At 41.6% G+C, this 13,524-nt stretch overlaps 1 protein-coding gene across 2 annotated transcripts in view; it reads left to right on the forward strand.

Annotated features, from left to right (window-relative positions):
• ERCC5 (ERCC excision repair 5, endonuclease) overlaps nt 1-9,248 on the forward strand; it is a 29,144-nt gene extending 19,896 nt beyond the window's left edge. The window contains exons 11-15 of one of the 2 annotated variants that reach the window (XM_082700291.1): nt 138-351; nt 1,110-1,254; nt 5,207-5,407; nt 6,549-6,633; nt 8,557-9,248. In XM_082700291.1, the coding sequence (XP_082556417.1) occupies nt 138-351; nt 1,110-1,254; nt 5,207-5,407; nt 6,549-6,633; nt 8,557-9,159 (1,248 nt within the window). In that variant the 3' untranslated portion in view covers nt 9,160-9,248. The remainder of the gene's footprint in view (nt 1-137; nt 352-1,109; nt 1,255-5,206; nt 5,408-6,548; nt 6,634-8,556) is intronic. The other variant, XM_082700290.1, reaches the window with a different exon arrangement.
• The last annotated feature ends 4,276 nt before the right edge of the window (nt 9,249-13,524 follow it).

Genomic DNA, 13,524 nt, shown 5'->3' on the forward strand with positions numbered 1-13,524 from the left:
TTCCCACTGCTGGTTTTATTTAATCTGATTCCCCAACGGCATGTCTTCAGTGAAATGTGTGCAACACTGCTCCCATTTCTGGTCAAGGCCCATTTCCCGCATTTCACGGGGGTCACAGCGTGTCTCTGACTCTCCAGGAACTTCTTCGCCTGTTTGGCATTCCCTACATTGAAGCTCCCATGGAAGCAGAGGCACAGTGCGCCATCCTGGATCTGACCGATCAGACTTCTGGAACAATCACTGATGATAGTGATATTTGGCTGTTTGGAGCACGGCATGTCTATAAAAACTTTTTTAATAAAAACAAGTTTGTAGAGTATTACCAGTATGTGGACTTTCACAACCAACTGGGTAAGACTTAAGAGTATGATTACTTTATGAGATTTACCTTTAGAATATGTATTATGAATTTTTTCCTTTCCAAGGAACTCATTGATGTATTAATTGGGAAATGGTAGGTCTCTACCGTTTTCATGTAAGTGATCTTTTGTTTCTAGAGAGGAATAGGATTTTTAAATTAGAATTAAGAAATTAAACCCCTAGAAATATGTAGGGATTTCCTGCAGAATTAATTACCTGACCTGCTTAGACTTTGACCAGTTATCCTAGATCTCTGGAGTAAACCAAAGGTGGTGGAGAGAAGAGGCAGGCGGAGTCAGTCCTGCTGGAGTCACGAGCTCCATGGCCCCGTGGTGGTGTTTCTGGCAGTGATTCTTTTTTTTCCCATTCATCTAACAAATACATATTGTGTGATTCCTGTATGCCAGTTCTCGTTCTTGGCAGTGGGGAAATGGGAGAATACAAGTCTAGTAGGAAAAGGAAATAATAAACATAATCCATATAGAAAAAAAAGCTGGAAAACAGGAGAGGGTGACCTGCAGTCACAGGATGGGTGTGTGCCGTTGTATATGGAGCTGTGGTCAGGAGAGTCTTCACTAATAGGTCGTTTTGGGCTAGGGCCCAAGGAGAAGAGGTAATGAGTGTTGTACATCCTTAGGGATGAGCATGTCAGACAAAGGGCCTGGAGAGTGTAAAGGCCCAGAGGCAGAATTTTGCTTGGTGTGTTCTAATAAAAATTTAAAAAATATAAAATGTTTTTACTTTTCTAGGATTAGACCGAAACAAATTAATAAATTTGGCCTATTTGCTTGGAAGTGATTATACAGAAGGAATACCAACTGTAGGTTGTGTTACAGCCATGGAAATTCTCAATGAATTCCCTGGACCTGGCCTGGAACCTCTGCTAAAATTCTCGTAAGTTCTTTCTTCATTTCTTTAACTCAGGTGTTTATGTAAATACCCAATTTAGGGTGCCTGGGTGGCACAGTCAGTTAAGTGTCTTACTTTTGGTTTTGGCTCAGGTCATGGTCATGGGGTTGTGGGATCAAGTCCACATTGGGCGTCGTGCTTAGTGCTCAGCATGGGGGTCTGCTTGGAATTCTCTTCTCCCTCTGCTCCTCTCCCTGGAACAGGCAGGCACACTCTATTGCTCTCTCTCTCTTTCTAGTAAATAAATAAATCTTTAAAAAAAATACCCAGTTTAAAACAGAACTATTACTTGCCTCATGAACTGTCACAAATCACCAGAATTGATAGGGTTACCAAATTTGTTTTCCCTTTTCTAGACTTCAGTGAAATCGGAGACAATCTGAGGCACTAGGCTTATCCTAGTTCAAGGGTACATAGACTTGTCTGTAGGATTTCACAGGCAAATGGAAATCTCATTTCATTCATTCAGAGATCGAGTGAGTAACTGCTGTGTGTCAGACGCCCTGCTAGGCTGGGGGAGGAAAGTTGACTAAGCCATAGGCTGCATTCTCAAGGAGCTTCACGCTTGGGGGAGCTAGAGAAGCAAACACATCCCTGTACTTCTATGTGTTGAGGGGCTGAAAGAGGGGCCAGAAGGGGCATGGAAATAGAATGTTAAGAACTTTACCTTGTGCCCTGCTGTCCCTTTGTTGCTGCGTGTACTCTGATGTGTTTAGTGCTGGTGCATCCCACCCGAACCCACCATTCTGCTGCCCTTGGGGTGCACTTCAGTTAGGAAGGTTCTGGGACAGTGGTAGTCACGAGGATGTCTATGGAGGGGTTCTGTCTTAAGGTTGGTCCTCCATGGCATTTTAAAAAATTGGAATGTAAGTCACCTACCATATATTTCACAGTTCAGCGGTTTTTAGGCTACTCACAAGGTTGCGATGGCACTTTTTAACCACCAGCTTGTCATGAGATACTAGTTGGTAGGAGCTGATTTAATGATTCTTTGAAGTTCTTTCCAGTTGTATCTCCAGTTGTGTCTGAAAAATTCTCAGATGTTCTGGTATAAGAATCAGTTACTACAATTAAAACTTAAATGCATAAGTGGTCTTAATGTTTGCTCTTCTCCAGCTGTAGCACACATACCAATGTATTTATTTTATGTTTTCTTTATCTCTCTCCTCATAATTTTCATATTATTGATGAAATAATACAGTGGCAGTAAGTTATTGGGTAGCTCATAGGTCATGGTATTTAAATAACTTGAAAAACTACAGATAACTTTATTGTATAAATAATAATAGAAAAATTATGAAATATGAATTAAAAAGATGGTTACAGTTAACATTTTGGTTTATATAATTTTAGACTTTTCTATGCATAGTATACGCTTATATTAAACATATATGTGTATACGTCTTTACTCATGCAAGTGTGTATTGTTTCTTTTTTTAAGAATGGGATGAAGCCATATGCTTTTTATGTTACCAGTAACTCATGTGGTGATAGAACAAGGCATACTACCGACAGTGTAGAGATGAGTAACAGTTTTGAATGACTCCATAGTAGTCTTTTGATGTATCATGATTAATTAGTCATATGCCTATTGTTATTTCTGTTTTTTAAGTCTGAACAAACACGATTTGAGTGTCTTCAGAGACGTATCTTTGGGTTCTTATCTGATTATTATTTTAGGATAAATGGTATTTAGATTTTCAATTTGATATCCTAAATTTTCTGGTTTGTTGAAAATGTGCATTTCTGGTAGAGTGAATGCCTACTTATGCCATATTTCTTTGCTCTCAACAGTTGTTGCTCATTTGTTGTTAGCCGAGTGGTTTACATTTTAGCCAGCTGGCGGCCGGCAGAGCGAGCGGCCCGAGCCGCGCAGGGCCCGGAACGCGAAGACTGACGCACAGTTAGCGGGAGGAGGTGGAAGAGCAGTGACATGGAGGCTGTTTCCTTGCTTTCTTTTCTGCTTTTCCTTTCCCCTAGCTAGACTCTGGCTCGTCACCCGCCTTTTAGGTGGAGCTGCGCTGGACCTGCCTGCTGAATTCAGCCCAGCTGTGTTCGGTCAGGCCTGCACAGTGCGCAGGCTCGTCTGTGGAGCCTTCACTGTGAATTGACTACCGACCTTTAAATTAGGGGAGATTTCGTAGAACATTTTGGGTTCTCCTGGGGGAAATGAGATCTGAAAACACTGGGCCCACTTGCTCAGATAACCCTGAAGGAACTGGGACAGAGAACACAGTCACCCCACTGACCTGGCCAGGGCACAGCTCCTTCAGTCCTAGCACAGTCGCTCCCACTCCCTGTCGTGCCCCCCACCGCTCAGCTGATGGGCAGATGCCGTCTGTCATCTTTATGGCAGTGGCCGGCCCTCCTGCTTTGTGGAGGCGGAGACTCTCTTAGTGCCATGAACGCTGGGCATGTTGTGCTGGTCGTCCTCGCTGATAGGCCTGCTTGCTTGTCAGGAAGATGGAGATTCAAAAGAGAGTAGGTGAGAATGCTAGCTGTGCTCTTAGTGCACTCCTGGAGACGGTATTGTAGAACTGACCGAAGGTAGATCGGAGTTCCTTTTGGCCTTTGGATGCTGCGTGACGACTGCAGTTAGTCTTTTCCAATGCTAGGTGGCGCTCCTGCATCGGCGAGGGGAGACCCAGCGCCTCCGTCTGTGTCCGATACCCCCCAGTATGTGAAGCAGAGCAACGAGAGAGAGAGTTTTGTTCTTTTTAACGTTTCATGAATGCATTGATTAGTGAGGGTTTTCTTTGTTTTTAACTTTATGCTCTTCATTCTTCCTATTGTATTAATTTTTCTGGTTATCTCTTGCCACATTATAAGATACTTTAAACCTCAGTGGCTTCCAGCAGTCATTGGTTTTGCCTGTGAATCTGCAGTTTGGCGAGGCTGCGTGGGCACGTCTCGTCAGGCTCCGTGTTTGTCGGGGGCCGCTGAGCTGGGCTAGAGGATCCGCTGGTGAGGGACCACCTGTCTGGCCAGGGGCGCTGACGTCAGCCCCGAGCTCAGCCAGAGCTGTGGGCGGGGCCTCGGGCCCCCTCCATCTGGACCCCCTCACCAGCTGGAGCTTCGTCCCAGCATGTCAGCTGCTTCCGAGGCAGATATTCCGAGGTTCTGGATGTGGAAGCCGCAGGCTCTGAAGACCAGGCACAGCTTCCCTTCCTCCATCCCAGAGCCCACCCGGCTCAAGGGAGGGGACGTGGGCCCCACTTCCGGATGGGGGGAGGAGCACAGAATGTGCGGCTGTCTTTAATTTGCCATAGTAATTTCTGCTCACGATGGAAAAACTGAAAAAGTAATAAAATATAAGGAAGAAAATGTACAGTTGTATTCTTGCTTAGAACATTGCCTAACACAGCAAAATAATAGTTGTCGTTGCTTTTATTATTTTAAATTGCTTTGCCTGTTTTTCTTTCTTTACATATATGCGTCTTCTCCAAAATTGAGATTTTACTTTCTGTAGAATCATGTTCTGCATTTTTAAGATATGACATGATGTTCTTGGTATTTTTACATATTATAAATATTCTTGGGTCTGTTGTTGTAGTTGATTTGAGGTAATGATACAGATATTTGACCTCATTTTCCTGGTGAGAAAAGAGCCGCAGAGAAGTTGTGGGCTGTGAGAGTGATTCTCAGGGTCTGAGCACGCCAGTGCCAGCTGTGAAATCTTGAGCAGATGGTGACTTGTGCTTGGGGTGGGTTTCTTTCCCTGTGGGGTGAGGCCGGTGGTAGGACTGAGCTCGGGTGATGATCGGGGTGTATGACAGCTGACACGTAGCCAGGCGCGGAGTAAGTCAGTGTTTGCCGTGGTTACTCTGTGGCTCGTGGGATTTGTTCTGGGGCTTCAGTTTACACCTTCCAAGAATGGCCGTTTATCTGCAGCACATCTGCCATAATGTCCTGAAGTCTCATCTCCTTTGCCTTACAGAGAGTGGTGGCACGAAGCTCAAAAAAATAAGAAGATAAGACCTAACCCCTATGACACCAAAGTGAAAAAAAAATTGCGCAAGCTGCAGCTCACACCTGGCTTTCCTAACCCAGCTGTTGCAGACGCTTACCTCAAACCTGTGGTGGATGAGTCCAGGGGGGCATTTCTGTGGGGGAAGCCGGATTTGGACAAAATTAGAGAGTATCCTTTTACTCCTTAAAGCATAAAGGAGCACTGAGCCAAATAATGTGCTTTGTTTGAATCAGGGAACACTTAGATCGGTTTTTTCTTAATAACTTTGTTTAAGATGCTCCTTTTTTCCTCTCCTTAGGGTTTTTGTTTTTGTTTTGTTTTGTGGTAAATTACGCATAACAAAATTTGTCATTTTAACATTTTTAAGTGTACCATTCAGTGGCATTAAATATTTGCGTATTGTTGGGCAACAATCACCAGTCACTACATCCCTCCACATTCTTTTCATGTGAAAAGAACTGAAGCTCTAGACCCATTGACAACAACTCCCCCTCCCCTCCCCTCAGTCCTTGGCAACCACAAGTCTACTTTCTGTCTCCAGGGTTTTGAAGACTTGAGTACCTCATTCCAGTAGAATCGTTCTGTATTGGTCCTTTTGTGTCAGGTTTATTTCGCTGAGCACAGTGTCCTCAAGGCGCATCCAAGCTGTAGCACATGTCAGAATGTCCTTCCTTTTTAAGGCTGAATAATATTCAATCGTGTGGATATGCCCCATTTTGCTTATCCATTCCTCTGTTGGTAGATACTTGGGTTGCTTCCATGTTTTAGCTATTATGAATAATCTCTTTAGAGTGGAGAGGATCTTTATTTGAACTAGGTATTGATAAGCATGCATAGATACAACCACTAATTATTACTCATTCTGAAAGGATAGAAGACATGATTAGTTTTATTCTTTACTATTGTTTATATCTTCCTTCATGCATATTTAAATCATCATTTCGATAGATACTTAAATGTTTGCAATAGTATTAGTCCTAGTACAGTTTTCTCTTGAAGTATGTATGATATCTGAAACTTGTTTTTATTCTAAAAGGTTAACCTTTTCTCAGAGTAACGAGTCTATGATATCTTAAAATGAGAGTTGAATATGTCTCATCTTAAGAGGACATTGAACAGGAGACACTGCCACAGGATTATGTTGCAGTAATTTGTTTTGTCATTCTGTTCTCTTACCACTTTATTCTTTATAAATATGAAAATCTTTAGAGATACAGGGAATGGAATTATGGGTGAGTTTTTTGCACCTTTTTATTTATCACTTGTTTAAATATCTTTAAAAACATGTAGAAGCCTTAACTGCCTGCATATTTTGTCAGCGTTATTTTGGGTGGAACAGGACGAAGACAGATGAGTCTCTGTTTCCAGTATTAAAGCAACTGAACGCCCAGCAGGTAATCAGCTCTTTTCCTAAGTTCAGGGTGAGGAGTGAACATAGAAGGACTGCTAGTGGCAGCTATGAAAGATCCTTTACTCTTTTATTTTAGAGCATATAACATACATTTTAAAGTTATTACACTTTTAGATAAGAGAACAGAGGAAAACAGAAGAAGGGGAAATGGCACTTTGTCTCCATTTCTCAATTTCACTCTTAGGGTTGAACTTCGGGATCTGTGAGTGTTTATTCTGACTTTGAAAAAAAACAGGCTAGTAATGGATTGCATACTGAGATGTTTATGGTTGACTATTTTAGTTTTTCAGAGCTATTTTCCTTTAAAAAAATTTCAGGAAGTGTCCAGTCCAAAGCAAATCCTGATCATTAAATTCTCTTCAAGTGCAAATGTGCCTTCATTCTATAAATGAATCATCATCACTATGGCACATTGGCAGGAGAGATTTTTTTTTTAAGATTTTATTTATTTATTTGACAGACAGAGATCACAATTAGCCAGAGAGGCAGGCAGAGAGAGAGAGGAAGGGAAGCAGTCTCCCTGCTGAGCAGAGAGCCTGATGCAGGGTTCGATCTCAGGACCCTGGGATCTTGACCTGAGCTGAAGGCAGAGATTTAACCCACTGAGCCACCCAGGTGCCCTGAGGAGAGATTTTTGAGGAGAGATGAGGCCTTTGTATGGCTCTGTCCTGTGAGGTGGGTGTAGGTAATTGTGTCTTTCTTTATCTAGGAGTATGTTCCTACCCCAGGAACAAACTCCAAAATGTATGTACAGGTAAACCACTTAGTAGAAAGCAGACCATATCCTATGAATTAGATATATTTATTTATTTATTTTTATTTTTTTTTTTTTTTGGTAAAAATATAGAATTAGATATATTTAAACCTATTATGGTTAGGTTTTGTTAATTTAGAAAAAAATAAAACTGAGGTGGATGGCCTCTCTGAACAAGTCTCCTTTGCTTATTTGATGACTTTCTATAATGTAGCCATTGTATACAAATAGCCAAGGAAAGCTTATTGGCTTCGTGACTGATTACTCCTGAATTTCAGATAAGTTTTTTTGTAATATGTTTCTTCCTTTACATTAAAGAAGTTAATATAAATTTATTTCCCCAAAATTAGGAAGTGAAAAAAGTGAATTAAGATGATCCATTATTTACTTTTTCTGAGACAGATATTAACATTTAGCTTTATTTTCTTTTATTTCCCCCCTCCTTTGCACATATATTTGTTATCATACATAAATACAATTTGATCTAACTCCCCTCTCGTACTTATTAACATTAAGACTTTTTTTTCTTTATATTGCATGGTTTTCATAATTTCAAATGACCAGATTACATTGCATCAAAGAGATTTCACTTATGGGTTCAGTCCACTTACGTGGACCCTTGATTTTCAGGTTTTCATACATAATGCTGTGATGAACATTAGGCATAAAACTTTCTTCACATATAACTATTATTTTAATAACATCTTGCTTAAAGTGGATTTGCTAAACAAAGGGCATGACCATGTCCCAGCATGCAGTGCGTTTGCCTTCTCAATGTACCATGTGATGACCGTGTTTTTAAGAGAAGGGAAGAGTGGAATTTAGAAACAGACCCCATGAAATTGTGCTGCTCCAAAAGAAGATGGCACATTTGTCTACTGAAAAACACCTGACTGACTCTCTGAGTGCCTGGGAAGGGGGTTCTTATTGGAGATGTGGACACAGGGTTTCAAGTCTGGTCTAGAAAATAAAATTTATTCTCAGTAAATCCTGGGGGAGAGATCTGGCTTTTGAGAGATGGGGAATGAACATTCTCTGAAAGAGTTATCCAAAGCTAGTGACTCAAGGTGGAGTGCTCTTTGATTTGCTTCAGAAAGTTGACTGACTGGCCTGACTTTTTTTTTTTTTATTATTTCATTTCATTTTTTTTAGACTCAGCTCCGAATTGATTCTTTCTTTAGATTAGCTCAACAGGAGAGACAAGATGCTAAGGGTATTAGGAGCCAGAGACTTAACAGAGCTGTGACATGTATGCTGAGAAAAGAGAGAGAAGCCGCAGCCAGCGAAATAGAAGCAGTGTCTGTTGCCATGGAGAACGATTTTGAGTTCCCTGATAAGGCAAAAGGAAAAACCCAGAAGAGAAGCATAGCAAATAAATGGAAAGAGTCATCAAGCCTGAAAAGAAAGAGGCTTTCAGATTCTAAGCAAGAGAGTAAATGTGGCGGATTTTTGGGGGGGGCCTGCCTCTCGCCGTCATCTGGGACCTCTTCGGGGGAGGACTGTGAGTGTGTGTCTTCAGTGAACGTGCCACAGGAGAGAGCGGCCCCCGAGGTACCCGCTAGCCGCCCGGGTCTGCAGAGCACAGCGACCCCTGCTCCTGCCAGGGACCAAGAAGGCAGCAGCAGCAGCAGCTCTAGTGATGATGACGGCGGGAGAGTCGCACCAGTGCTGGTGACTGCCAGATCTGTGTTTGGGAGGAGAAAGGGGAAGCGGAGAGGTACAAGAGGAAGAAAGGGGAAAAGCCAATTAATTTAAAAATCATGTATTCTCCCATCATCTGGTGCAACCTAACATCTTGTAATGAATTTGTTGTGAGGAAATAATACAATTAAAAGCATTTGCCCAATTTTTGTATTGTGTGTTTTTTTAAACTATGGATGCAAAATTTGACATTTATTTTCCCACGTGTTACACTTCTTTAGTGTTTTATGTGTCATTGACTATTTCCTTGTATTTAGTCTTTGCTGGTGTTTCTGTTATCGTACAACGTCTGATGCTTTCTGCATTAACAAAAAGAAAAAAGGATTTCTGTTCATCAGTAGTCACTGTCAATCAGCATTCCCTCTGACTTTCTGATTCAGATGAGAAGGGATATATCCGAATTTCTTATTCAGTAAGAGTGGCTGTTTCTCACACCTACATGAAGTCCTGCCCCCTGCTGCTTCCCATTTTTCCTCAGGGTCCACTTAAAAGGACAGCAGGAGGGAAGCTCACTGCCGCAATAGACCTTGAAGAGTATGTTTGCTGTGGGTCTAGCAAGATAATTAGGAAACCTAGATGGGGTGCGTGATTTCCCCTGTGAGCATTAACCAAACACAGAACCTCTGTACCGTAATGTTTGTCTTTTAAAATGCTTTAGTTGGGATGCCTCGATGGCTCAGTGGGTTAAGCCACTGTCTTCCACTCAGGTCATGATCCCAGGGTCCTGGGATCGAGCCCCAAATCGGGCTCTCTGCTCAGCAGGGAGCCTGCTTCCTCCTCTCTCTCTGCCTGCCTCACTGCCTGCTTGTCATCTCTCTCTGTCAAATAAATAAATAAAATCTTAAAAAAAAAATGCTTTAGTTGTCATGAGCTGACTTCTGTAAATGGCTGTGGGGGGCTCATGGTTGAACCAGTGCAGGCCGGCCACTGTCAGGAGCGGCTTCCAGGGGTTGGTTCTTGTTAACGGAGACGTTCATTCCGAGTGGCCTAGCCTGGGTTAGTTTATTCTTCCTCCAGCTCCCACTCTCAGAACAGCAATTCCCAAAGTTCTGATTGCTTACAGTCACGGACAGCCTGAGGAGCTCGTTGCCAATTACCTTGAGCTTGGGTTCTTCGGCCTTCAGAGCGACTGTCTACCCACGTCTGTGCCTTTTCTGACATCTTTGGTATTTCCATCTTTACTGATTTACTTCCCTCCACCTCCAAATAATTGAAAATCTTCCGTACGCCCCTCTCCCCCCATGAGTACTAAATGCAGATACCTTTCAGACAACCTTGGACTGACTGCTGGATGCCTTTTTTTAGGCTTTCATTTATATTTACTTTTCAGCCCAACTTCTCAGATACTTGGTCTCTAGCTGCGCTTTTCTTTGCTTTTTTATTTATTCTTTCCTAATTGGAAATATCTCCTTTGTTTGTACCAGTCTTCTCTAGCAACTTGCTTCTAGAGTTGACAATGACTTCCATGTAAATAAACTCAGATCTTTTTTTAATGTTGCTTCTCTCTGGAGGTATTTGAAGCAGAACACTTTTCTTGGGGGGATGGAGTAGGGAGACATTAACTTTTTCATCTTATTCTCATTTTTCAAAGCTACTTATAATTGGGAGTTTTCTGCATATATGTTTGTAAGTAATACTCTTGCTGAGATTGAATTGTGTTGCCTTTCATAGACAGTTTACATTTGTTTTGCACTACACTAGTTGGGTAAAGGCTAAGCTGCTTGTAACAAAGAGATGTTCATATACAATGTTCTACATAAGCTGGGTCGTTATTTATCTCTTACTCAACAGGTTGGCCAGTCTGAGCTGGTTAGGCAGCTGTCCACCATGAGGTCATTCAGGGTCCCGAGTTCAGCCATCTCCTAGGCTGCTGTCTTGCTTGAATGTCTCGGTCATTGCTGTATCTGCATTTCAACCTGCTGGGAGAGGAAAGCATCAAAGCCCTAGCAAGCAGAATGTCCTTTGTTAAAAAACCATTTCTCCTGTTGGACTGAACCGAGCATATTCTTCAGAGTATGCTAGGAATACACTGCAGTGTAATTTCTACCTGGGCTATGTACCCAGGAAAAGGAAAAGTGGATACAAAGCTTGTGCCATAAATATAGCACTTATAGAACATTTTGATATTTGTCCTTTTTTTCTCTTAACCCTCTGACCAAGGCATATTCTTTTTTACCATTGAAGAAACCAGCTTGGAGATACTAATTGACTTAACCAAATTCACCCATCCAGTAGGAAAGCGTGACCTGAACCCAAGTCTTTTTTTTTTTTCCCCCTCAAATCTTCTTCTGTAATTCAGGGTGCAATTTTACCCATAAAATAGGTTGCCTGTTTAAAACTATCAGCAGCAAAGTAATTTATCACTATTCAAAGAGAGTTGGGTACTCATGGGTATGATGTAGGATGACGCCCATCATACACTTTTTCTATAAAATTATCTTTCAGCTTACTAATCTTCAGTTTTCTCTACCTTTGCTGTTAAACGCATCTGTTGGGTTCTTTATTTCATGTATTTTCAGTTCTATTCTCTTGACTAATTTTGATAGATTCGAGTTCTTTGGTGTAATTCTTGTCATCCACTCTTTCAGTATCTTCATCACAGTTACTTTAAAGTGTGTGTTAATTCCAATATCTGGGTTACCTGTGGGTTTGTTTATGTTTTGTTTCTTTGTGTGGTTAGTAAACTTGGGAGTGAATGCTGGACATTGTATATAAAAGATTGTAGCTATTTTGGCTCTTCCTCTGCAGAGGATTCCAGAAGGTACTCTGCCAGGCAGTGGAGGGGAAGATCGCCTGACTGGAACCAAGTGGGTTCCAGGCTGGCTGGCAGTCTTTGTAAGACTTCATGTTCCCGTTTCTCCCCCTTACTAAAAAAAGTAGTTTTTCAGGGGTACCAGCTGACAGCTGGGGTGTTTCTTACTGTGAGCTTTGCTCTGCTTTCAGATACTCTTCGTTGGAAAATCAGCCTCTTGCCCTAACATCTTATTGAGTAAATGTCTTGAGTGAGGAGTTGGTGCTGAGTGTGGGGTTTATTTCTCTCTGCTTCCTGGGATCTTGGGCTCCTAATTCCTGGCAGCCTTGCCAGCTCCAAACCCTGTTCTTTGTCTTCCCAGTTCTGTGCGATCACCTGAAGTTCTGCTGGCATCCTTCCTTGTTGTCTTCCCTTTGGCTTCTCAGCCTCTTTAAAAAAAAAAAAAAAAAAAAAAAAATTTTTTTTTTTTTTTAAATTAACGTATAATGTATTATTTGCCCCAGGGGTACAGGTCTGTGATCATCAGGCTTACACATTTCACAGCACTTACCATAGCACATACCCTTTGCAATGTCCATAACCCAGCCACCCTACCCATACCCCTCACCCCCAGCAACCCTCAGCCTCTTTTTTAAAATCTATAATCAGCAAAAACATGGAATTCTTGGCAGCTCTCTCCTGACCTCTAGTGTGTGTGTATAATACGCTTTTCTAGTTCTCAGAAGCAGAGGTGTGCTGTAAGCTACTTACAGGTGGAGACAGAAGTCTCTATGTACTTTTCAAACAGTTCAGTGTAACTGAAATAATCATTGTCTTGTCAGTTTAAGTGATCAATTTGGGGATTCTGCCTCTTAAGAAATCTAGCCCTGAGGTTTCATGGTCTTTTAAATAACTCCTTTGAAAGACAGGTAACTTTTATTCACTAAATGATTCTTTATTCTTGTTTTAAAGAAAGCCAAAATAAAGAGAATGTACTCTTCCCAGAATTAACTGCCTATGAATAATAGTTTTCATTGTTTAGGATTTTGCAGTTTGTAGAATTTTTTTTTTTTTTTACTTACCCTATTCCTTCCACAAATATATATTGAGTACCTTTTATATCCCTGTTTATAGATGAGGGAGCCAAGAAGCACATTAAGTAAATGCCTAAAATCACAAGCAAATTTAAAATCAGGCCCCCAGACTGCTAGTCCCATCCAATATGTTAATGTGACCTGAAGTCAACTTTGTATAAAGTATTTCTTAAAAGCTGTACCTACCCTCCTCTAAGTTTATTTAACTTTACAATATTGCTCAATTTTGTTACCTGTAATAAGTTCTTATTAAGGACCTTCTCAGTGACCAGGGAGATTTATACATGCTGTGAGACGCAGCTGTGTGTGTATACGTGCCAGTGTCCAGGTAACAGATACCCTCGGCCCAGTCCTAGTAGAAGGAACTGTAATTTGATGCCTGTGCCCAGAGCATGATTGCACACATTTTCTAACTGGTGCAGCTGCCTGATTTTAAAAATGATATTCATACCCGGACAGGTGACATAAAAAGTGCGCTGCCTCCATTTCACTGAACGTCATCGCTGTGGAGTCCAAAATAACTCTTGGCACTGAAGTGAAAAAAGGGGTCACTTTGCTCAGATAGTCTTCGCTCGCGTGTAGGGGTGGTTTATA

This window comes from Mustela nivalis, assembly GCF_964662115.1.
Source record: "Mustela nivalis genome assembly, chromosome: 15".
Lineage (NCBI taxonomy): Eukaryota > Metazoa > Chordata > Mammalia > Carnivora > Mustelidae > Mustela > Mustela nivalis.